Genomic DNA, 23,696 nt, shown 5'->3' with positions numbered 1-23,696 from the left:
TCAATCTTGTGTGTTTTCCAGAGGGACGTGTGCACGTGTGTGTGTGTGCACGTGTGTGTGTGTGTGGACCCGTGTGTGAGTGTGCGTGTGCTCGTGCCCCTGCCGGCAGCTCCAGGTGTTTTCCTGCATTCCGTTGCTCTCCGTGCCCTGCAGAATGAAGCAGTGTAGGTGGGGCAAGTCGGGAGACCAGGGGGGCGCTTGGGCTGTAGCAGGAGAGGCAGATGCAAGGCGAGCTGGGGGCGGTGAGCTGTGTGACCCTGCACTGGGGCTGGCACTCCTCAGAGCTGCTGTTAGAGATTCTGTGGTGGGCCCTGCAGCCCCCTCAGAAGGTGCCCGGACACAAGCCTGTTGGACTCTTTTCCTGTTCGTCTCCTGGTCAGTTGTGGGCCGCAGCCTGGAGGGTACTTTAGCCATGCCTTGGTGAGCACGCAGCTGCCCGCCCATGTTCTCCAGACCCCCGCCTCCCTCTCTGCCCCGGCACCACGCGGCAGACCCCTGTGCCTTTGCCCCCGATGCGCCCCTCATCTGGCTGACGCCGTGTGTCCTGGGGGGGCCCCTCCCGAGCTTATCCTGCCCCCCTGCGGACAGCCTGTGCTGATCTCTGCCATTACGATGATGCCCTCTCAGATCTGTTCACCAGCGACACACATGACCTTGCGAGGAGAGGCAGGTGTCATTCATCCCAGTGCCTAGCACACAGGAGGGACTCAGTACCTGTTTGCTGGATGCGTGGATGGATGGGTGGGTGGGTGGGTGGGTGCATGGGTAGATGGATGGACAGTCAAATGGAAAGGGGTCTTGAACACCCAGCCTCCCTCCCAGGATAGCAGTGATCTTGACAACAAGGGTTCACAGAAGGTCAGCCGGATTGGAGGCCTTACTGCTCACTTCACGGAGGCACCAAAGCACTGAGTCACTTTCCACAGTCTTCAGGCCTCTGCCTGGAACCTCAGCACTTTCTTGAGGCCGATACTCTGCTGTCAGGGGCTCTCATCTCCTTGAGACCCTCGTTTACGTCGGTCAAACTGCCCTGAGCGCTCAGCCCGTGGGCTGACGACATACCAAGGCCTCTCCTCCGGGCACAGCAGCCTTTCCGTGCTGGGAGGCGGCTGTGTCCCGGTCGCCTGTGAGTCTGTCCCCCCACCTCCCTCACGGCGGTGTCCCCCTGGAGTTCGGTGCCCAGTGCTGCAGGTGGCGCAGGGCCAGTGCAGGGCTGGGTGGGATCGTGTGCGGAAGGGCTGCCGGACCGAGGTCACGCGGCCAAGGTCTCGGTGATGGTGGCCGGCCACCCCGTCTGCGCCCTGGAAGGCAGCCTGCACGCACACCTTCCCGCAGGCATGGCGAGGGGGCCTGGGAAGGTCTCGGGGTGACTTCCACAGACACGGAGCCGTGCTGCACGCGAGCCCGTTAAATCAGCATGAAGGCTTTTCGCCCTCCCCCCCCCTTCCCCCGCAGCTCAGCCAGCACCTCGGTGCAGCCCATCAGCTACGGGCCACCGTCTGCCCTTAGAAGGGACCAGGATGCACTTTTAGTCTCGCCCTTCCCACCTCGGGGCACGGACATTGGGCTCACTGTCAGGGCCTCTGTGTCCTGTGTCACCTGGCTGTTGGGTGTCCTCCCGACGTAGATATCTGCCCCCCAGTGTCACCGGCAGGGGCCGTGCTTGCTGTCCTCCTGTCCTTGTCGGTCAGCAAGTCCACCTTTGCACTGTCCTGCGTCTGCCCTGTGCTCTTCCTCGTTCCTAGGGCCGTTTTAGAAACGTGTACCCGCCGCCAGCCGGCCCCAGCACGCGCTCCAGCGTTGCCCAGACGGGGTTTGGGGAGCCCCGTCAAAGAGGAGCGGAGGGCGAGCTTGCCGCCCGGCCCCGTGGATGCTCCGGGTCTGTTTTGGGTCCAGTCACAAATCTCGCGTCTGACGTTGGGCCCCGAATTAAGAGCTGCTCCCCAGCCCGGTCCCGGGACCTCCTCCCGGGTCTGTCCCAGCTCCCGCCACTGCAGCCACACTCGTTGGCGCCCTAGCAGGAGATTCCCCGCGACGCACAGGCCTCAGTGCAGAGCTGCCTTGGCATCCGCTGCGAGACCAGCTGGGCACACAGCCCCCTCCTCTGGGAAATGGCAGCGACGGGCCCCACCCGCCAGGCTGGCCCAGGGGCCGTGTGGAACAACCCCTGTGAAGCGGTTCACGCAGCCCCCGAGCTGAGGCGGCTGGGCGTCCCTGCCTGTGTCCCGACCCTGCCACCGCCCGGCCCCCCGCGTGGGATCGTGGTCCTTCGGTGATTCCCATCCTACTCCTAAGCTGCCCTGTTTCCCAGAAGGGTTCACTGAGGCTCGGGAGCCTGAGGGACTCGCTCGAGGCCAAGCAGGCACAGCCAGAGGGGACTCGGGGGGGACGTGCAGGCAGCCGGGCTCCAGGGACTCATCAGTGCGGCTCACCGCGCCCTGGGCGCTCCCGCCCGCGTCTCTGCCCCTTTATCCCTCGCGTGCGCAGCCCTTATGTCTTTCTCACGTCATGTTCCCATTTCCTTTGAAATTTTGAATCTTCCCAGGTTCCCTTTGCACAGACTTGTGGTTTTTCAGTAAGAATTAAGAGGTTTCCCTTGAGTTGGGAGTGAAGGCAGTAAATCTTTCCGTGACGGTGAGCCGGCAGCACATCACAGGCCGCGCCGAAGGGGCCTGCTGCCAGCTCACCTGGGCCGGGCACCCGTCTCTCTGTGGCCCTGGAGTGCAGGACGCAGCTCGGGTGTTTGTGGGCAGGTGGGGGGCCCGGAGGCCACAGCGTGGTCTTCAGCAGGAGTGCGGTGGTCGGATGAGAAAGGTACCTGTTGAGCAGGTGGGGCGATGGAGGCTCTAAGAAGCTGCTAGCACAGACTGGCCGACAGGTGACGGCCGAGAGGATGGCTTCTCGTCCGCCCTGCACCCTGCAGGTCCCTGCCGTGGCACGTCCCAGGAGCAGCCGTCTGGGAGCCCGGGCCAGGCTGCACAGAGCCCGGTCACCCTGGAGAGGGGTTGGGCCCTCGTGCTCGGCGTTGGACCCTCGGGTCTGTGGTTCCGGCGCCGCAGGCTTCTTCGGGGTTCAGGGTTGGCCCCACTCTTAGCAGCTTCTGGTTCGTGTGCGTTTGCGTGAGCGGTCGGCCCTTCCCGTGCGCTCGGGGGGCAGCCTGTCCGCTCGCCCCAAGCTGACCTCAGCCCCTGCCCCCGATGCTGCAGAGGCCTGCGGGAGCAGGTCTGTGTACGATGGTCCAGAGCGCGAGGAGTACTCCACGTTCGTCATCGACGACCCCCAGGAGACCTACAAGACGCTGAAGCAGGTCATCACCGGGGTCGGGGCCCTGGAGCTGGAGCACGCCCAGCACAGAAGGGACAAGTTCAAGAGGACCAAGTACGGGAGCCAGTGAGTCCGGGGTCTTGGAGGCGTGGGGAGCCGGGGAGGGGCCGCCTCGGGCTGCCTGCCTGTGGGGCGCGGCGGGCCCCCATCTGGCTTCACCCCCAGCGCCCTCTGCACCGGGTCCCCAGAGGCGCCTCCTGCTCCCGCCTCGCGACCCATGTGCTTCTGAAATTAGGCTTCCATCGTGGGCCAGCGGCCCTGCCCCTGGGAAGCACGTTTTGCCTCTCCAGGCTGGCTCTGGACCCCCCCCCGCCCCCCGCCCCCCGCATCCTGGGAGGGAGGGGTCGGCCGCAGAGGGGCAGGCGCAGCCGGGCCACCTGCGCTCTGTGCCAGGGGCTGCAGCTCCGGCTCCGGGCAGGCAACCAGGCGGCGCCCTCCTCCTGCACGAAGGGTGTGGGTGACGAGAGCCTATGAGTACTTGGAGCCCACGGACCCACGGCAGAGCCCGCCCCGACACCTGAGGCGGGAGCCCTGCGTGGGCCCAGCCCCCTCCCTGCTGGCTGCTTCCTTCCAGGGAAGACGTGGCTTGGGTCTGGGAAGGGAAGGGGGGCTCTGGGAGAGACCCCGACTCTGGCCAGGCTGCAAGGGTGCCCAGCACCCCTGGGGATGCCGACCGTGCCTGCTGCCGGCTCCACAGACGTTCACGTCACATTCTAGACCCTTTAACACCCTCTGTCAGAACCCACGCCGACCGTCTAAAAACGCCTTTTCTTAGACACGGCAGAGCCCGTGACTCACGGCTGTGCCAGCGTCTATCAGCTAACAGGGCGCAGCGCCACGGTGCTCACTCCAGGAGGCCACGGTCTCCCCACGCATGAGCACACGCGCCCCGCACGTTGAGGCCGGGGTCACGGGCTGTGCTTCCACAGGCAGTTTTGGGCTAACTTCTTCCTTTGCTGGTCCATACTTCTCATGCGTATTACGATGAACACGCATCACAAGCAAAGGTAGGGAAAGGTGATGAGAACAACACACACAGGAAAGGGTGCTCAGCGTCACTAATTATTACAGAGAAATGCAGATCTCACCACTACGGTGAGGTACCACCTCACAGCAGTCAGAACGGCCACCGTCAGAAAATCTACAAACAATAAATGCTGGAGAGGGTGTGGCGAAAAGGGAACCCTCCTGCACTGTTGGTGGGAATGTAAATCGATACAGCCACTATGGAGAACAGTATGGAGGTTCCTTAAAAAACTACAAATAGAACTACCATACGACCCAGCAATCCCACTACTGGGCATATACCCTGAGAAAACCATAATTCAAAAGGGTCATGTACCACAATGTTCACTGCAGCACTATTTACAGTAGCCATGTCATGGAAGCAACCTAAATGCCCATTGACAGATGAATGGGTAAAGAAGGTGTGTCACATATATATAGTGGAATATTACTCAGCCATAAAAAAGAACGAAATTGAGTTATTTGTAGTGAGGTGGATGCACCTAGAGTCTGTCATACAGAGTGAAGTAAGTCAGAAAGAGAAAAACAATACCATATGCTAACACACATATATGGTATCTTAAAAAAAAAAAATGGTTCTGAAGAACCTAGGGGCAGGACAGGAAGAATAAACACGCAGATGTAGAGAATGGACTTGAGGCCACAGGGAGGGGGAAGGGTAAGCTGGGACAAAGTGAGAGAGTGGCATGGACATATATCCACTCCCAAACGTAAAATAGCTAGCTAGTGGGAACCAGGCACATAGCACAGGGAGATCAGCTCGGTGCTCTGTGACCACCTAGAGGGGTAGGATAGGGAGAGTGGGAGGGAGATGCAAGAGGGAGGGACTATGGGGATATATGTATACGTATAGCTGATTCACTTTGTTATACGGCAGCAACTAACACAGCATTTTAAAGCAATTCTACCCCAATAAAAATTAAAAACAAAAAACAAAAAACAGGCGATGGCAGTTCAGAGGCGCACCAGCCACAGGGCGGCCCACGCTCACGCTGCTCCCCCTACACCCCCGCAGGGAGCACCCCATCGGAGACAAGAGCTTCCAGAGCTACATCAGGCAGCAGTCTGAGACCCCCGCCCATTCCATGTGAAGCCCGCGGGACCCCCTGTCCCAGGATGGTGCCCTGAGCTGCGCCGGGTGAGCCCGTGTCCAGGAAGGAGAGAACACCAGACCAGAGGGCAGCTCCTCAGCTTGCAAGCCAACAGGGGTCGAGCTTGTGAACTTCTGAGGCTCCCGGGCCATTTCCGGGTGGCTGTGCACTTGATCACGCCAGTGGCAGGCAACCTGAGCTGGCCTTTCGGGAACAGGGTGCCGGCGACACCGCGGCCTGCGGAGCGTGTGCCCTGTGCCGCGTGCACGTTTGTCTCTGCTGGTCTGTGACGCCCGCACCGTGGAGCCTCCGGCACTAACGTTCTGCTTCGACTCAGCGGGGGTGTTGCGAGCGTTATTCTTCTCCTATGAGCCAGACGTCCAGGCGGCCACCAGCACGAAGCCTCCTGGTTTCAGCTTTTGACGTTTGTATCGGTCCTGGCCAGAGGGTCGGAACCGCACGGAGATCCCAGTTTGAGGATGCCCTCGCTCTTTGGGGACACGGGGTCCTTTTGCAGAGAGATTTCCTAGGGGTCCCAGCCTTCGTTCCCGGGGTGGGAGCCCCCCTGCCTGCTGCTGATACGCGTCCACGCAGCCGCCACGTCAAGCGAAGTTGTGTTGTTTGCTGTCAGTGGGGCTAAAAGTAGAATCCACGTTTGCCACCCTGGTGGGAGTTGGGGGAAGGTTGTAAAAATAGAAATGTGCATTATTTTCAAGCTGTTTTTCTTAATGTTTTTAAAGGACTGTTTTTAATTAGCTCTTTGATATCAAGTAACTCAGAACATCCAGGCCTCTATGTGCCTCCAGACGACAGAAAAGGGAGTGGTTGTGTCTCATGGCAGCCAAGTAAAGGTCCCCGAGGGAGAACGGGGAGGGAGGCAGGGGGAAACCTGGACCCGCGCTGGAGGCTTGGGAGCGGACGCCGGGCCAGCGGCAGAGCTCGCCGTCTCTGAGGCCCTGGGGGCTGCCAGGGCTGCCGTGCGTCTGGGGCTGGGGGTCCTGACGACCTTCTGCTGACTCCCCCGAAGGCCTCGGCTGTGTTCAGACTCGAGATCTAGACGGCAGATGGTAACATTGCCTGTTGTCGCAAAAATGGTGGAGGAAAGTGTTGCAAAAAAAAAGCTCCGTACCCGCAGCTCTGAGGCTGCTCCAAACCGCAGTTTTCAACGTGGATTTGTAACAGTGTCTCTGTACGATACTAATGATCGGGATGCATTTTACTGGCCAATTAAAACAGCCCTTTTATTCTTTCTGAGACTGGCGTGGTTTCACAGGAGCGCCCGCTGATAAGGCACACGTGGAGATGGGGGGTGTGGTGGAGTGGGGCAGGAGGGAGCTGGACGACATGCCTGTGATGACAGGTGAGGTACCTTGACAACAAATATGGTCCCTCTGATGATAGAGGGTGTCCCCCTGATGATAGGACAGGTCCCCCTTACGACAAGTGTGATCCCCCTGATGACAGGTGAGGTCCCCCTAGCAACAGGTGAGGTCCCCCTAGCGACAGGGTCCCTTTGATGACATGTGGGATCCACCTGACAACAGGTTTGGTCCCCTGACAACAGGTAAGGTTCCCCTGACGACAGGTGGGGTCCCCCTAACGACAGGTGAGGTCCCTCTGATGACAGATGTGATCCCCCTGATGACAGGTGTAGTCCCCTTGATGACAGGTGAGGTCCCTCAGATGACAGGTGAGGTCCCTCTGACAACAGGTGAGGTCCCTCAGATGACAGGTGAGGTCCCTCTGACGACAGGTGTGATCCCCCTGATGACAGCTGTGGTCCCCCTGACGACAGGTGAGTTCCCTCTGACAACAGGTGTGGTACCCCTGATGACAGATGTCCATTTGACGACAGGTGGCACCCCCTGATGACAGATGAGATCCCCCTTAATGACAGGTGGGGTCCCCGTGATGACAGGTGAGGTGCTTCTGATGACAGGTGAGGTCCCTATGATGATAGGTGAGGCCCTCAGGACGACAGGTGAGGCTCCTTGGATGACAGGTGAGATCCCTCTAGTGACAGGTGAGGTCTAGTTGTGGGGCTTTGGGTTGTGCTGGAAACCACAATGATTCTGGGATGGAAAGGTGTGGAGTGGGGCCCTGTGAGGGCCATGGGGACCTCAGGGCGGACAGAGACGGCGTCAAGCTCAAGGAGGGTGGGAAAGGCAGGGCCCCTCGTGTCTCCGAGGACTCAGCAGCGGGGTGTGTGCTCGAGGGCCAGACACAGGTCAGTGTTCCGAGGGAGGGGGGACAGGAGGCCGGTGGCCCGAGGGGAGACAGAGGGAGCTCAGTGCCGTTGAGCAGATATGGCTGCTCCCCTTCGAAAGGGGGGGAGGAGCTGGGTGCACAACATGGGGGACCCGCCCCGCCCCCTTCTCCTTTCTCCTGTCTTCTCCATTTGGTTTCCACTCAGTTGTCTTTTTACTTCCAGCCCCGGTCGGCCGCCTGGTATGAGAGAGTCGTGGGGGGGAGGGGGTGGGATCTGGCTCTGGGGAAGCCGGGTCAGGCCTTCAGGGGTGCCACGGCCCTGAGCCGAGGACAGTGGCGATGAGCGTCCTTCCCAGGTGCACGTGGACTGGGGAGGAAAGCGCTGTTCTGCTGCTCTCCGGCTCCCCCTGTCTGCTCTGGGTGGGGGCCAAGGGGTTCAGACGCCCCGAACACGAGCGTCCACGGCAGGGCCGCAGGGCGGCTCCCAGGGGCCTGTGCAATGCAGATTCACACGCAGGACCAGGCCCAGCGGAGAGAGTTGGGGCTGGCGGGGGCAGGGAACGAGCTCTGCCCATGTCGGGGTATGTGGGAGGACTGAAAAGAGAACACCTGGGAGAATGAGGACCCAAAGCCCCGCTCCGAGGACCCCAATCTTTTGCGACCCCAGTCTGTGCCCACTGACTTTCTCCAGCCCACCTGTTACCCCAAGAGGGAGCTGGTTCAGCTGCCCGCCTCCATCCGTGTCCCCCCGAGGCACAGAGCCTCTGAGCAGCCTCCAGGGCGGCCCCTGCACCGGCCCCCGGCTGGCGGACCCGAGGCCTCCCGGGAGCTAAGATGCGTGAGCTTGTTTAGGGAATGGAAGTGCACGTGGAAAAAGGGAGCTCGTCACTTGTACTTCATTCGGAACATTAGGACACACCTAGTGCTGTCGGCTGGGTCCTCAGGAAACACCTGCTCTGATTTTCCCCCGTGGTCCCAGGTGAGAAGAAAAAATTGTGTTGAATAGATTATCAGAAACTTTCTGTTAGGCTGTGTTATAGGCTGAACTGTGTCACCCCAAAATTCATGTGTGAAGTCCTGGTCCCCAGGACCTCAGAAAGTGACTGCCTTTGGAGATGGGCCTTTAAAGAGGTGATTAAGGTTACATGAGGTCACTAGGGTGGCCCTGATCCAGTCTGACTGCTGTCCTTTTAAGAAGAGGAGGTCAGGACACAGACACACACAGAGGACGACCCCGTGAGGACACAGGGAGGAGACGGGCATCTACGCACCGAGGAGAGAAGCCTCAGGAGGCCAGCCCTGCCCACGCCTGGACCTCAGACCTCCAGGCTCCTGACCCAGAAAGCGAATGTCTACTGTGGAAGCCGCCCGAGTGAGCCTTTGGTCACGGCAGTGTCAGCAAACAGCTCAACTGAAAACGCAGAGAAGAGTTTCCTCGGCACAGGCAGAGGTGCCTGTCCGCAGACGGCTGCCTTCCGAAGCTGCGTTTGCGTGACTCTCCCTCGTCTGGAGGGGAGGACGCAGGACGCCACCCAGGGCCCAGGCCGCCAAGTGGACTCCCCGCCGCAACCGCCGAGTCCTTCGTCCCTGCTAGGAATCGAGAGATTCGCCTGAAGGCTCAGCAGACCCAACACCAGAAGCGTCTGCAGAGCCGCATGAAGGCCCCCGGCCGCCTGGCCCTTTGCCGTCTCTGCTGAGAGGCAGGAGGCCCTGGGAGGAGGCCACTCCGACCTAGGGCCGCGGGAAGGGCCAGCGGGCTGGCCTCTGCCTCTGCAGTGATGTCACAGGGGCCACCTAGCAACAGGGCCCAGGAACACAAGGGCAGCTCCCCGTGGAGGGGGTGGAAGCCATGCGCTCCGTCTGAGGGCTGCGTGAGAGCCAGCGTCCTTCTTTCCCGTGGCCCGAAGGCAGGGAGGTTGGAGAAGGACACCACGGCTGCACACAGGAGGCACCAGCTGGGCCCCGGGGCCCCTCCCTCGGCCGTGAGCCCCGGACACCTCAAGGCGGCCAGCGGGATGGCTGAGCTCCAGAGGAGCCGATGTGTGGGCGGCCTGCACCAGAAAGGGGACCCCCCGAGCTGCATCAAGACGCTGTGCAAGGAGCTAGGTAGGGCCGGGGTTAGGGCGGGGCAGACCGCTCTCCCCGGGCCAGCGAGGGCCACACACCCACCCCCCACCCCGGACCCACTGCCCCTGCCTAAGATCCTGAAGGCCAGGGTGGGGCGTGTCGGGCACTGAGGTCTGAGGGGGCAGAGCCAGCCTGGGACTGTGTGGGGACACGCCAGGGTCCAGCACGGGAAGGGTCTCAGGTTGATGAGGAGGCCCTGGGGTGAGCCCCAGTCCCGCTGCCAGAGCCAGGGCCCTCGCGGCCAGGGGCAGCAGTGAACCCACGGGGCTGGGGGCCGCCCGTCTGCTCGTCACTAACGTGGCCTTTACGTTGTAAAGTGTGCAAACTTACACCTGTGTCAGCCACGTGTCCCACGTTTCTAACCCTGCGAGCGGGCCATGGTGTGGCCGAAATGGGGATGGGTGCCCGAAACGCCCTGGTCCTTACGTGGACCTGCCCCCGGAAGGTCAGCTACCCCAGGGCAGCGGGCCCGAGTTGGCGGAGAGACGGGGTGACTGCCAGTCGTCGGCAGGACCCCAGCAGTTGTGGTTCACACCAGCAAGCGCCCTGTGCTATGGCCGTCGTGTAGGAAGCCTAAGTGACGCTCTTAGGAGGCGAAACACAGTAGGCGGGAAATGCGGTTTGCTTGTTCAAGCCCTAGGAGCGATTTTAAGAGGTCATTGTATAAAAATATTTGTTCTTCTCTCAGCTTAAAAACCCAAAGCTGTGTTATCTTTGGAGGAGGAGGGGAAGGGGGAGCCGGCGGCCACAGCACAGGGGCCGCTGCATCTCCACTACCTCCGACCGATAAAAGTCCGCGCACAGGGCTTCCCTGCTGGCGCAGTGAGAGTCCGCCTGCCGATGCAGGGGACACGGGTTCGTGCCCCGGTCCGGAAAGATCCCACGTGCCGCGGAGCGGCTGGGCCCGTGAGCCATGGCCGCTGAGCCTGCGCGTCCGGAGCCTGTGCTCCGCAACGGGAGAGGCCACAGCGGTGAGAGGCCTGTGTACCACAAAAAAAAAAAAAAAAAAAAAAGTCCGATTACAGCCACTCCTTCTCAGGCTCTCAGGAGGGCCGAGCTCCCCAGAGAGGAAACCAACCTATAACCTGCTCAGGAAATATTGCAAGTAGCCACAGTGTGTCCCCAGTAGTGCCGGCCACGGACCTTCCCACCCAGCACCGATGGGTTTGCCGAGGCAGGATGGAGGGCAGGGACGCACCGAGCGCTGCACTGCCAGCCGCCGTGCACACACCCGCCCCAGGCGCCAGGCCCGGTGGGGCTCCCGGACAGCATGGAGGGGATGCGCCGCCCGGAGCCGGAGCCACGTGGAACACAGCTCGCTGTCTACAGGGTAAAATGAGACGAGGTGCGGCCTCCCGAGTGAGGGCGGGGCACCCGCCAGGCCTGGGCGCCCACACTTGGAAGCAAGAGCCAGGAGGCTGGTGCCGCCGGGCCCGCAAGCGCCAAGGTGACGTGGACACAGGAGGCGGGGCCGAGCGCCTGTGGGACACGCCCCCCAGCCGGGCGGGAGAGGAGTCCGCGCACGGAGGGCCCGCGCGAACCCGCGGATCTGCGGCTGAGCTCGCGCCCGGGCCCTGAGCCTTTGCCTGGGACGCCAGACCGCAGCCGCCGGCCTCGCTGCCGCAGAGCCTCCGGGCCAGGCGCCCCAACGACGCCCCCACTGCAGGGGTGCGTCCAGGGCAAGGAGGGGGCTGTTCCCCGGAGGGGCTCCAGGCATCGGCGAACTGGGCCTGCTGAAATCCGCAAGGCGGAGGAGGGGGCGAGGGGCGCCCTGGCCGCGAGGTGGCGTCAGGCCGGTCGTGCAGCGGGTTCCCGCCCGTGTCGGCCCCGCCCCGGCCCGCGCCTGTCCCGCCCTCCGCTCCCACCGGCGCGAACCCCGACTTCCGGGGGCGGCTCGCGGTCCAGACAGTGACCTGTGAGTGTTTGGCGATCACTTAGAGGCCAGCTGAAGAAAGGCAGCAAAGGAAATAGTCTCTTCGCGTGCGGGGGCAGCTTCTGCCCGGCCTGCTACTCCTCCCGGAGCCACGCACGAGCCCAGCCTGGAGCCTTACTGGCTGAGCCCTGCAGGTGCGCCCAGAACCCCGAAGAAAGCAGGGCCTTTCTTAGAAAGCGGACAAAGGGGGAACCCGCGAACACACTGATATTTTTACTTTATGATAACGAGGCACGGGGGGCAGGTGTGTGTTTCTCATTCCACAGCTGCTTTGGAGCAAAGAAAAACCAGGCTCTCTTTTTACTGATTCTTTCCTTCCTGCCAAATACACGTTACAGGAAGGAGCAGGTTTGAAGATCTATCTGGAGCGGCCCTGTGTCTTCTAAAAACGGATACACTTGCACACATACACAGACATGCACAAGCACACACGTGTGCACACACGTAGGGGCTGCTGAAGATTTTCCGGAAGAAGCCCACCGTAGATCCCTGCCAGAAAACCACTGAGCCGAACCATCCGGGCCCTTCCATCTGAGGTCGACGCAGCGCCCTTCCCTCTGAGAGCTGCCAAGTTCTGAAGTAGTCTCTGAAGACCCAGGGTCGCCTCAGCCTTGGCCTTCAGGGCTTTGTCTCTAGGTGGCCAGGGCCAGCCTGGGGGTGGCGGCACAGCCGCAGGTCAGCAGACGTCCCGGAGCCCGTGTGCGAAGAGGATGCACAGCACCTAATTCTCACCCACAGGGAACTCAGACCAGAGACAAGGAAAGTGTGCGGACGACCCGGCCCAGGGCGGGGGCCGAGTGCCGGGGAGAATGGGCGTGACGGAAAGCTCCCTCCAAGGAAGGTTGCTTAACACTGGGCAGGGGGCCCAGGTCCCCATGAAGGATGGCGCTGGAGGACGGCAGGGGTCGGGGGACACGGTCCAGGGGAGGGACAGCGTGCAAGACAGCGAGGACCAGCGAAAAAGCAGGAACAGAAAGCAGGGCACCTGCCGGAGCCGGGCCCTCGCCCCCTCTGTCCAGCAGGTATCCCCGGCCCCGAGGCCTGTGAGCTGAAAGGATCCCGAGTAGCTGATCTGGCCGCCAAATTCTGTAGGAAGTCCTCTGGGATGGCGGCTTGCAGAGGCATCCTGCTGGGTCTCCTGTCAAAAACTTTATTTAAAGCTCAGAGCTCACAGCTCCCGAGGCTCACGCTATCTCGCCGAGGTCACCAAAATGCAGCTTCCCGTAATTGTTTACTGACAACCGCTCCATGCATGAGCCCGGGGCTGGATCCTGTGCCCCTTTCTCCTCACCAGACAAAGACCTTTCCCAGCCAGAGGACTCCCACCGCTGGCAACGCCCCTCAGAGGAGCCAGGAGGAGCGTCCTGGAGGGTGTGGTGTGGTTCAGATCTCACCTCCGGGGCTGGGTCGCCGCCCCCCCCCCCCACCGGCCCTCAGTTCCTGCTGCTTCCAACCCCACCTGCTGCCACCAGGAGGACGCAAGGGGTCCCTGCGCCTGGCACAGTGACAGTAGTGGCAACGCCAAGGCCTCCCGCCACGTGCCACGGAGCGGGCAGAGGCCCTGCGGGGAACCTGTGGGGGGCAGGGGGCCTTCGACACCCTGCACCGGCCTGCAGAGGGCTGATGTGAAGAGTCGGGGCGGGAGGCCTCCTGGGCCGGGGATGCGTGAGAACGCTGCTCAGAACTGGGGCGGCAGCGCCCATACCCCGCAGGTGGCCCGTCAGCATCCTCGCAGGCTGACGACAGACCCGCTGCTTCCTCCTCAGAGCCTGAAGGTCATGGGAAGGACCTCAGAAGCGACACGGAAGATGCCCGCTGGTGAGTGGCCTTGTCCAGCGGAGGCAGCTGTGCAGAGACGTGCGGAGAACACGGCAGGCTGGGGTGGGAGTGGGCGCCAGGGTAAAGACCTGGCGGGGGAGGGGGGTGCTGAGGAAGGCCAGGGCGTCCGGAGAAGACCTCGAGGCTCAGACGGGAGGGTCGGGGGCCGGTGACCCAGGGGGCTCGCAGGGCCTCAAGCAGCCCCCCACCGGCAACCCCCCGGCCCAGCATCCTGGGGCTGGCGCCTATCGCTGCAGACCTTCCCCCTCGGATCCCCGGGCATCTCGCCCGAGAGCCTGCCAGGGCTGCCGGCGTCCCTTGTGTTGGGGCAGGTTGGGGTGACGGCTCCTCAGGGAGGTCAGCTCAGCAGCACTGCCGCGTCCTTCTCTGCTCTGCCCACCCCTCTACCCGGGTCTGCCTCGCCCACCGCCCGCCAGCCCCGCCCTGCTGACCCAGGGGCGCCGGTGCCCAGGAGGGAGGAAGGTGTCTTCTCAAAGCCCCGCTTGCTCCCGCTGCAGCCAGGCAAGCCCGGAGGAGCAGCGCCAGGACGCCGCTGGGCAGGTGCGGGGGCGTTGGAAGGAGGCGGAGCCCGAGGCCAGCGGCCAGGAGGAGCCTGACGGCAGGGAGGGCGCAGACAAGCCTGCCCTGGAGGCCAAGGTCAGGCCGTGGTCCTTTCATGTGCACGCGCTGCCGGCCCTGCGCCTTGGAGTCCTGCCTCTGTTTATCCGTTCGGTGTCTTCTTACAGGAAGGGGAGCCAGAGTCCGTACAGCTGGGTGACCTCCTGGAAAAAGAGGCAAGAGCTTTTCACTTTAGTAACAGAAGTCAGAGGGGAGGCCTGTCAGGCACAGTCCTGCCGAGGACACGCGGGCTGGGCCAGGCCCCACCTGAGCTGCCTCAGCGCCCAGTCTGTGCTCCTGGCTGGCGCCGGGGCACCTTAACCCCGGCTTGCCAAACAGCACAGCTGCTGAGGGAGCGGGGGTCCCGACAGGAGGTGACCCTCAGCTTGCCCTTGTCAGGGAGCCCCAGCCCCGGCCCGCCGCAGCCCAGGGGCAGCGGTGCTCACAGGACCCTGTCCAAGAGAGGCTTTCCTTCCCCTTCCCCATCCACGTGCAGGGGTGGAGGGGAGCTGGGCTTGGCCTGCATCCAGGGCCCCTGGGGTCCCCTCCACTCCCCAAAACACTTCTCCCATTGTTGACTAAACTGCTACCACTGGGCCAAGCCAAGGTGCCTGGTCAGAGACCTGGGGGCCGCTGCACCTGAGCCCCCCAGGCCTTCCCAGCTCACTGTGTGTCTCTGCAGCTCGGGCAGCGGGGCAGGGGGTCTACAGAGGCAGAGCTCAGGCGCTGCCCAGATGAGCAGGCCTGCAGTGGGCCTGGAGGGTCCACCCAGCTCTGGGCATCACCGGCCCTGATTCTCAGGGGGCAAAGCCGGGGGAGACCCTCTGAGTTCTCAGGGACCTGCTGGGAGGTGAGCAGGGAGGGTTGGGAGGCCACATCCCTCCTCTCCCTGTGCCCGAGGGCACCTTAGCAACCACAGTGTCAGCAGGTCCCACCACACACTGCCGGTGTCTGGTGGGCTCAGTGTAACGCCCAGACCCTGGCCACCACTGGCCCAGAGCCCACGCTCCCTCCCAGGAATCTGTGTGCCTTCCTGGCTCCCCCAAGCCCACCAGCCACGCCTCTTTGGTTTCCATCCACAGAAGCCATCTGTGTTTGTGGAGGTTGATCTGGGAGACGGATCAGAGGAGGTAAAAAAAACCCAAAGTTCACAAAGCCAAACCAGCCACCGGGAAACGCCTTGCTTGGAGCCATGCGGCGTTCCCAGGAGCTTGCCCCGTCACCATCACCACAAGCACGGGTGTGCTGGAGGCTGAGGCAGAGATGGGGCCCAGGGTTTGGAGACTGGCCAGGGGACCAGAGAGCACCTCGCTTCTTTCTCATTTTCCCTCACGCCAACCCACACACATTCCTGCACCTCCATAGATTCCAGGGCCTGGGTCAACCCTCGAGGTACCCAGGGGCCCTGAGAACCTCTTATGAGATTGTGCCCTTATGAGAAAGGGCACAAGCTGAGGAGCTGGGAGACCCAGCCTCCACAGCTCTCCAGTGAATGCTCAAACAAGTCACCATACCTCTCCATGCCTCAGTTTTCTCATCTGCAAAATGGGGATCTTAGTAGCACCCACAGTCCAGCATTGTTTTGTGACACCCTCAGAACACTGCCTGGTACCCAGGAAGTCCCAGCATTAGATATCATCTTCACCACCTACACCACCACCACCATCATCACTATCTTCATCACCATCAGCGTCATCAAAACTACCACCCCAATCATCATCTTCATCGCCATCAGCATCACTATCCCCATAATCTTCATCACTATCCCCACGCCTACACCACCACGGTCATCATCACCATCATCACCGCCATCATCACATCTTCACCATCATCACATCACCACCATCATCATCACCATCATCACCATCATCACCACCATCATCACATCTTCACCATTATCGTCACCACCATCATCACCATCACCATCATTGTCACCACCATCACCATCACCATCATCATCACCACCATCATCACATCTTCACCATCATCACCATCATCACCACCATCATCACCACCATCATCACCATCATCACCATCATCATCATCACGTCTTCACCATCATCACCACCACTGTCACCACCTACACCACCATCACCATCATCACCACCATCATCACATCTTCACCATCATCGTCACCACCATCATCACATCTTCACCATCATCTTCACCATCATCGTCACCATCATCACCACCATCATCACATCATCATCACATTATCACATCACCACCATCATCATCACCATCATCACCATCACCACCATCATCATCACCATCACCATCATCACCACCATCATCACCACCATCATCACCATCACCATCATCACCACCATCATCACATCTTCACCATCATCGTCACCATCATCACATCTTCACCATCATCGTCACCATCATCGTCACCATCACCACCATCATCACGTCTTCACCATCATCACCACCACTGTCACCACCTACACCACCATCACCATCATCATCACCATCACCATCACCACCATCATCACATCACCACCATCATCATCACCATCATCACCATCATCACCACCATCATCATCACCACCATCATCACATCTTCACCATCATCGTCACCATCATCACATCTTCACCATCATCACCACCATCATCACCATCATCACCACCACTGTCACCACCTACACCACCATCACCATCATCATCACCATTATCACCATCACCATTGTCACATCATCATCACCATTATCACCATTTTCTGTAAAAGGAAGTGGGTAACCCCATGGCCTGATTGGGCCTTTCCAACACAAATATTCTCCATTTCTCTGCTATAGTGAGCAGCCATCTCTTTGGAAGTTTTTTGAAATTCTCTCCTGGCAAATGTAAGCCCCTACCCGGGGGTTGCTTTTTTCCAGATCGCACCTTCTATATCTGCCCTCAGAACATGCTGTACGATGAAGAGAGCTGGTTATTGACCGCCTCCACACACAAGGCTACCGCGGGGCACCACAGGCTTCAAGGACTCATGAAGAATCAGTCAGGGGCAGAGCTGGGACTTAGGGTCCAGGTCTTCTGACCTACAGTCCAGGGGTCATGGTAGCTCACATCCAGGCACAGTTCCTTGGTCAGGGTCCCCTAGTTAGAAATTCCCACTTGACGGTGCCCCGTCTCGTGGGAGGATGCTCAGTGCAGTCTCCACGCCCCACCTCGTCCTTGGGCAGGTTCAGCAGGTCCGGCCCTGGTCCCTGTCATGACCCCCTCGCCTGTCCCCTCAACTACTCCCACCACATCCCACAGGTGATCACATGTGCCATGAAAGAAGAGAAGCAGTCCCAGATGGACATGGGGGATTTGTCAGAGGACGAGTGAGTGAGGGGTTCACACTGGGGAAGGTGGGAGGCTTTTCCTCCATCAGGGTTTCTGGTGGGCAGAGCGAGCCCCGGGCTTTCGATTCCTCCTGGGCACACGCAGAGACCCAGGCGTTTACTGCAGCTGGGGGGGTGAGGCAGGATCCCCTTGAGTCCCACCTCACCCCTAGCTAGACCCCTCTCCCCACCCTGTCAGCCAACAAAAGGGCCAGAGTAGGAGGGAGGGAAAGGTGGGAAACAGAAGAGGGGGTGAGAGTGGGAGGGTCTCCTCTCTGTGCAGCTCCGAGGTTGCAGCCCTTGGTCCTGCAGGCAGTGGGGGGACCCGTCACACGTGGCTGCTGGCTCAGCAGGGCAGAGGGACCTGGGGGCGGGGGCGGGAGACATTTGTCCTGACCGCCTCCACCCTGTGGGCAGAGATTGTGAGGCTGCGAGCGCCTGGGAGCAGGTGAGACACTCGCCCAGGGCAGTGGCTCTGTGGTATTTTAAACAATACAGAGAAACACAAAGGAGAAAACAGCAATTTGTCCCCTTTCCAGCAGAGTCGGAATTAACAACCACGTCAGTGTCTTGGCTAATTTTCTTGCACGGTTTTTAAAAGAAAAATTTCTCTATTTACTTTGTAAAACCGATACGCGGTCATTTAAAATAAATGAAAATGTGAGATAGCCCAACACAGAGGAAAACTTTTAAATCTGCGAGCGCCACCTCGGAAACAGTGGGGACTTCATGGGAGCACGTGGCCCCAAAGGAAGATCTGGACCGCGGGAGAGCAGGGCCTTCGGGCCATTGTGGGTTGCCAGCTGTGAACGTGTATAGCATCACAGCCCTTTGCTTACTTGGCAGTCGCTGTTACTGCCTTTCCCCAGGTTGTATGTTCTGGGGGAGAGCGTTCCTGTTAGGAAGTGTCACCCCACGTCTCTCCTGATCTCTGCTCACACAGCCGGCCGTGTGGCTTTCACCAAGATGTCAGGACTGGCTGGCACGCCCCCAAATCTATGCTTGGGGAATTCCCTGGTGGTCCAGCGGTTAGGTATCCGCGCTTTCACTGCCAAGGGCTCAGGTTCAATATCTGGTTGGGGAACTAAGATCCTGCGAGGTGCGTGGCATGGCCCAAAATAAAATTTTTTTTTAAATTTAAAAATTAAGAAAAAAATTAAACCAAATCTATGCTTGACATGGGAAGGTCTTTCCTAAGCAGACGTCTGTTTTTCTCATCAATTCTTGATAGATGTGGTGATGGATTCGGACACACCGGCCACAGCCTGGCAGCTCCTTTTCTGCCCCAGGCCAGGCGGGCCCAGGCCCACCCTCTCGGCCTCTTGGTCCGGCTCCCCACCCCCCGTGCTCAGTTGCCCCAGAGAACCTGCAGACGGGCCGTGCCCAGGAGCCAAGCCTCAGCTGCTGGAGGCTGCTTGGCCAGCAGGACAGGGTCTGCTCCACAGGGGCCTGGCCTGGACATTTGCCGGGCAGGGCCACCTGTCTGCCCTGCTCACCTGCAGCCTCAGTTTCCCTCAGAGCTAAGCCGCCTCTATCCAGCCAGCCCCCTAGGGCACCCAGGCACTAGCAGCCCATTAGCCGCCCGCTGGGGGGCTTTGGCACTGAGCCGTGGAGGTCCCTGCGAAGGGAAGGGGGCCACCTCGTCCCAGAGCCTCGGTTGCAAGCGGAACCCCCAGAGCCCACGCACAGGGACAGGCACGGGCTGCGATGCTCGGGAAACGCTGGGCTGGGCACCGTCCACCTGCAACGCCTCTTCGGAGCCGGGCAGGGGAGGGAGGGCAGCTTGGCTCTGCTGACCTTCAAGGTCTGCTGTGCTCAAGGGGTCCCTCCTGGGCTGGAGACACAGGGGTGGCGGTGGGAGGGCAAAGCCCGGCTCTGCACCGGCCGGGAGCCCCGCTGGCCTTGGCAGGATGGGGCGGGGGCAGTTCTCTCACCCGCCCACCCCGCCCCGCTCTGTCTCCAGGATCGGGACCAGCTGGGTGTGCTGCATCCCATACTCCACCAGGAAGAAGGTGGAGGAGAGCTCATAGCAGCCGGAGAAGGTAGTTCACACTCAGAGATGGGCCGGGGCCGAAGTGGGTGCCTGGAGGGGCAGGAAGTAGAAAGGGGGCGGGGACCAGGCCGCCTCCTGGGTCCCACCCTAGCCCTGCCCCCCCTGGCCAGGGGTCTAACCGAGGTCTCCACTTGTCTCCTAGGGTCGGCCAGGCCGGGAGGGGCGAGGGACGAAGCCAGCGGCCCTGAGAGACACCACGCAGACCTGGTGCCGTGACCACCCCACGTGTGACGTCCCCACCACCGCGAAGTGATGACGCCACCTTTAAAAAGGGCTCAGTAAAGCGTGAACGGAAGACGTTGTCCCTCTCCAGGGGCCCTGTCCCTTCTTTCCACACACGCTGTCCTGTGAAATGTAAGTTAGGGGGGATGCAGCTCAGGGACGGACGGCACGGGTGGCCGCACCTCCCAGGTCAGTGGTCGCGCAGCCCCGCACTCAGCCCCAACGAGGGCTGCCACCAGAGCACGGTGGGACCCCAGGCATTGGTCCCCAAGCACCGGGGGCAGGCGTCCTTGCAGCTGGAACTGGGAGCCTCGAGGGCCACGTGGAGGAGATGAAGCCGCAGGGAGGTGCTGCTTGTGGGAGCGGGGAGGGGCGTCAGGGGTCGGGGAGCCGCACCAGGGAGACCCGACGGGCTTCGAGGCTCCTCTGTTCAACCAGCTGAGGCTCTGCAGCCTGTCCCAGGCCATTCCTGTGGTTCAGCCCAAGACTAAGGACGCGGTGGCCCGCAGGCCCCCAGCAGCAGGCACAGCCTCCTGAGCAAGTGCTCCCTGTCCCTGCCCGCTGGGTGGCAGCTCCTGGCTCCGGCACCGGCCCCCGAGTAAGGCAGAGAGGAGCTTCCAGAGAGTCCGCGGAGGAGGCTGTCTGGGCTGCAGTCATTTTACCGGTCCCTCTGCTCCCGGGGCTCAGCCACAGCAGGCCAGGAGGGGGACCGGCCCCCGGCCAGCCCTCGCCCTGGTCTGTCCGTGTCCACCTCTGGCCACCGCGGACAGCTGGCCTCGTTCAGAGCCACGTGCCGCCTGTCCGGCCATGGAGGGGCCCCGGGGGGGCAGGGCGGCCTCACACGTGTGCACAACCCGGCTGGCTTGGCGGTGACCTTTCACCTCCCGTGTCGGCTGGGGTGCCTGCGGGGAGCCGGTCCGGGCAGCGCCATGGGAACCTGCAGGGCCGGCCGCAGGTGTGGAGGTGGCGGCTCCTGTCTCCTGCCCGCGGGCCAGGCTCCAGCCCGGCAGGTGGACGCGGCCCTGGGGGCCTCCGCTCTGGCGCCCCCAGGCCCGCCGAGGCCCATAGAGCAGGCGCTACCCATGGAGCCCGACCACAGCCCTGCGTCGCCCACCTCTGCATCCTGCCAGGGAGCACGCCAGTCCCAGGGGTGACGAGGGCGTGACACGGGCCTTGCGGATTTAAAAAGAGCTGACGACCTGGAGGGAAGCTGTACGATCTAGGGCAGTAGGAACCATTAGCTCGCCGTTGGCAACTCAATGCGCTCATGTCAGACCAGGAGGGAAGCCGGAGTCTCCAGCCTGAGCCGCCCTGGTGGCCGTCAGGCCGTCGGAGCTGCTTCTGCCCATCGCGCTGCTTGGAGCTCGGCAGGGGGCCAGCCTGGCCTTTGTGGTGTTTACATTTAGGGAGCGTTGCCCCCCAGCCTCCCCCTGCTCGGAGGCCCCGGTCCTCAGGGTCCCCCGACTCAGCCTGCAGGGGCACCTATGCAAGCTCACCAGAGGCTGGGCCCCCTGTCGCCTGACCCGGCTTCCTCCTCCGTCCCCGCTGGCCCCCCAGCTACTCAGGCACCAGTGAATGAGAAGCTGCAGGGCCCCCCCCCCAACCCGGGGCAGGGACAGCCCCGACACCTCTGGTGGACGCCAGCCGCACGCTGGCGCCCGTCCTGCCTGGGCCCCGGAGCACCACGCCAGTGCCTCCTGCTTGCCTCTCCCATTAGTATTCTCCCCCAAAGCACATATGCGTTTTCACTGTGGGAAACGTGGGAACCAGCAAAAAGCATCTAGCCTGTCATCTCGTCAGATTACCTCTAGATTATCACTGTTAGAATTTCCATCTATTTCTCGAGTGTTTCCTCTCTCTTGATGTATGTAGAGAGAGCTATATATGGAGATGGGTAAATAAAACTTTTTTACAAAATTGGCGTCACACTGCACCATTTTTTTTTTTTTACAGGTTTTCCTTATGTCATAAGCCCTTTCCCCAATATCACCGTAAATGTTTGCTGAAAGCCTACCACGTGCCAGGCACCGTTCCAGGTGCCGGGGACATGGCGACGGTTGAACGAATCCTGGCCTCGCGGAGCTTCCATTCCAAGGGGGAAACGAGAGTGGGCGTCCGGTGCGTCTTGCTTTATCTGCACGCAGCCCCACAAAAATGCGCTCCATCGGGCTTCCCTGGTGGCGCAGTGGTTGGGAGTCCACCTGCCGATGAAGGGGACAAGGGTTCGTGCCCTGGTCTGGAAAGATCCCGCATGCCACGGAGCGGCTGGGCCCGTGAGCCATGGCCGCTGAGCCTGCGCATCCGGAGCCTGTGCTCCGCAGCGGGAGAGGCCACAACGGTGAGAGGCCCGCGTACCGCAAAAAAAAAAAAAAAATTAGCTCCATCATCTGAAAAGTGATGCTCCAGGGCCACACCTCCCAGGGCACGGTACACACCTGCTAATGAGCACGCAGAGTAATGTGAAACGTGGATGGCGGGCTGGGCGAGGAAGGGGCTCGGGGAGCGTGCGGCGAGCAGCGGTGACCACGTGACACCTCGAGACGTTTGGCGAGCCTCACTTCACTGATTCTACAAGGTGGGCCCTATTATGGTCCCGATTTGGCAGCAGGAAGGCCGGGTGTTGCGTGTGGAGAAGGGTCAATAGCATGGCGCCGCCCACCGGCTGCTGCCCTCAGAGGCCGCCGTGCCCACGTGCCAACCAGCGTGTGCTGTTGCTGCTGCTGCCGTCGATTCCTGGTCTTTTCCTGCTGCTCCAAGGACTTGGACGTGAAAGAGAGGCGTCCCCGCCCTCCCTGATCCCGCCTAGAACGGCAGCCGCGCTTGCCTCGCACGCCACCTGGTGGCGGGATGGCGCCCTCACAGCCTCTCTCTGTTTTTCAGTAGGGACGTCATCCTCCCAGACCTTTCACCAGGAGGCGGCCCATCTGAAGCAGCAGCCAGAATGTGAACGCGGTGGTGGCCGTCTGTTGTCGGGCAGAGTGAGGCCTGACCCAGGCCCCGTGTGCATGGCCACCGCGCCCTCCAGTCCAAGGCATGTAGCTTACACGCAGCCCGGCGGGCAAGTGTCCTGGCCACTGACCCTCCCTGCACCATGACCTCGCGACCCATGACCCCACGAGCTCTGTAGGACAAACAGACCTGCACCTCTGTCTAGAGTCCTGGGCGCCTCCGAGGGTGGACGACACTTGGCTCATGTGGAAACCCACCCCCCAAATAGATGCTTCCCGTGATGCCCTGACGTACTTCACCCAGCAAAACACAAACACAAAGGTCACTCACACGGCAGCATCCTGAGGCCCCTGTGCCCAGTATCCCTCCAGTGTCCCCATGTCCCCAGGTGCCCCCGTGTCCCCAGGTCCCCATGTCCCCAGGTGCCCTGAGTCTCTGGACTCCCTGGTGTCCCTGGTGACATCCGGCATGGAGGGCCCACTTGTAGGAGGATGGAGCTGAGTAAGGACGGCCTGGCCGCCGGGGGGAGGGGGGTACTTGCTAAGGCCTTTGGAGGTGAGAGGCTCACCAGAGCAACACGCAGAGCTTGTCAGGACCAGCCCGGGCCGTGCAGTGGGAAAGCATCCCCTCCTGTCCCATGAGTTGTCCCTTCCCAGAGTGCAACCTGCCTGAGGACTCTACCAGCTGCCTGGGAGAGGGGCAGGCAGGGGGCAGCCCTGAGGGCAGGAGAGGAGGGGAGCCCTGTCCTGGGCAGGGTTTGGGGGTGGGGGGACTTCAGCGTTTACATCAAAGAGACAGTTACGTGCGCTGGGCTGCAGGAAGCCCAGCGAGGTCTGGCTAGGCTCCCCCTCGGTCCCCCTCCATCTGCATGGACTTGGGATGCGTCTTCAGAGGAGTGGGATGCTCACCACGCAGGACGTTTCCTCCGTGGACCCGGCCCGCTGTGACAGTCTGTGGGCAAAGGGCTTTCCGGTCCTGTAAGCATGACTGTGGAGCAG

General features: G+C 61.4%; 2 protein-coding genes across 10 annotated transcripts in view; both read left to right on the top strand.

Annotated features, from left to right (window-relative positions):
- Positions 1 to 6,695, top strand: part of RASA3 (RAS p21 protein activator 3) — an 88,582-nt gene extending 81,887 nt beyond the window's left edge. For 2 of the 3 annotated variants that reach the window (XM_033843418.2, XM_073795465.1), the window contains exons 23-24: positions 3,207 to 3,390; positions 5,366 to 6,695. In XM_033843418.2, the coding sequence (XP_033699309.1) occupies positions 3,207 to 3,390; positions 5,366 to 5,441 (260 nt within the window). In that variant the 3' untranslated portion in view covers positions 5,442 to 6,695. Of the gene's footprint in view, positions 1 to 317; positions 3,391 to 5,365 lie in introns of those variants that run through there. The other variant, XM_033843419.2, reaches the window with a different exon arrangement.
- Positions 6,674 to 22,591, top strand: C18H13orf46 (chromosome 18 C13orf46 homolog). 7 transcript variants are annotated; one of them, XR_012327828.1, is made up of 11 exons: positions 6,713 to 6,801; positions 7,195 to 7,236; positions 7,339 to 9,755; positions 13,476 to 13,527; positions 14,046 to 14,184; positions 14,274 to 14,321; positions 15,228 to 15,275; positions 17,407 to 17,474; positions 19,438 to 19,516; positions 19,670 to 19,881; positions 21,703 to 22,591. XR_012327828.1 is itself a non-coding variant. In XM_019921134.3 (10 exons), the coding sequence occupies exons 3-9, from the start codon at positions 9,428 to 9,430 to the stop codon at positions 19,502 to 19,504; spliced, it is 750 nt and encodes a 249-aa protein (XP_019776693.1). In that variant the 5' UTR covers positions 6,713 to 6,801; positions 7,195 to 7,236; positions 7,339 to 9,427; the 3' UTR covers positions 19,505 to 19,516; positions 19,670 to 21,666. The 7 variants fall into 7 exon arrangements, 5 of the variants coding, with proteins under 5 accessions (XP_073651570.1, XP_019776693.1, XP_073651567.1 ...); XM_019921134.3 differs by lacking the exon at positions 21,703 to 22,591 and having other exon boundaries at positions 19,670 to 21,666; XM_073795466.1 differs by lacking the exons at positions 17,407 to 17,474; positions 19,438 to 19,516; positions 19,670 to 19,881; positions 21,703 to 22,591 and having other exon boundaries at positions 14,274 to 15,367.
- The last annotated feature ends 1,105 nt before the right edge of the window (positions 22,592 to 23,696 follow it).

The sequence above is a fragment of the Tursiops truncatus genome, chromosome 18, assembly GCF_011762595.2.
Source record: "Tursiops truncatus isolate mTurTru1 chromosome 18, mTurTru1.mat.Y, whole genome shotgun sequence".
Taxonomy (NCBI): domain Eukaryota; kingdom Metazoa; phylum Chordata; class Mammalia; order Artiodactyla; family Delphinidae; genus Tursiops; species Tursiops truncatus.
The sequence above is the reverse complement of the archived record's forward strand: the minus strand, read 5'-3'. Positions and strand labels throughout refer to the sequence as shown.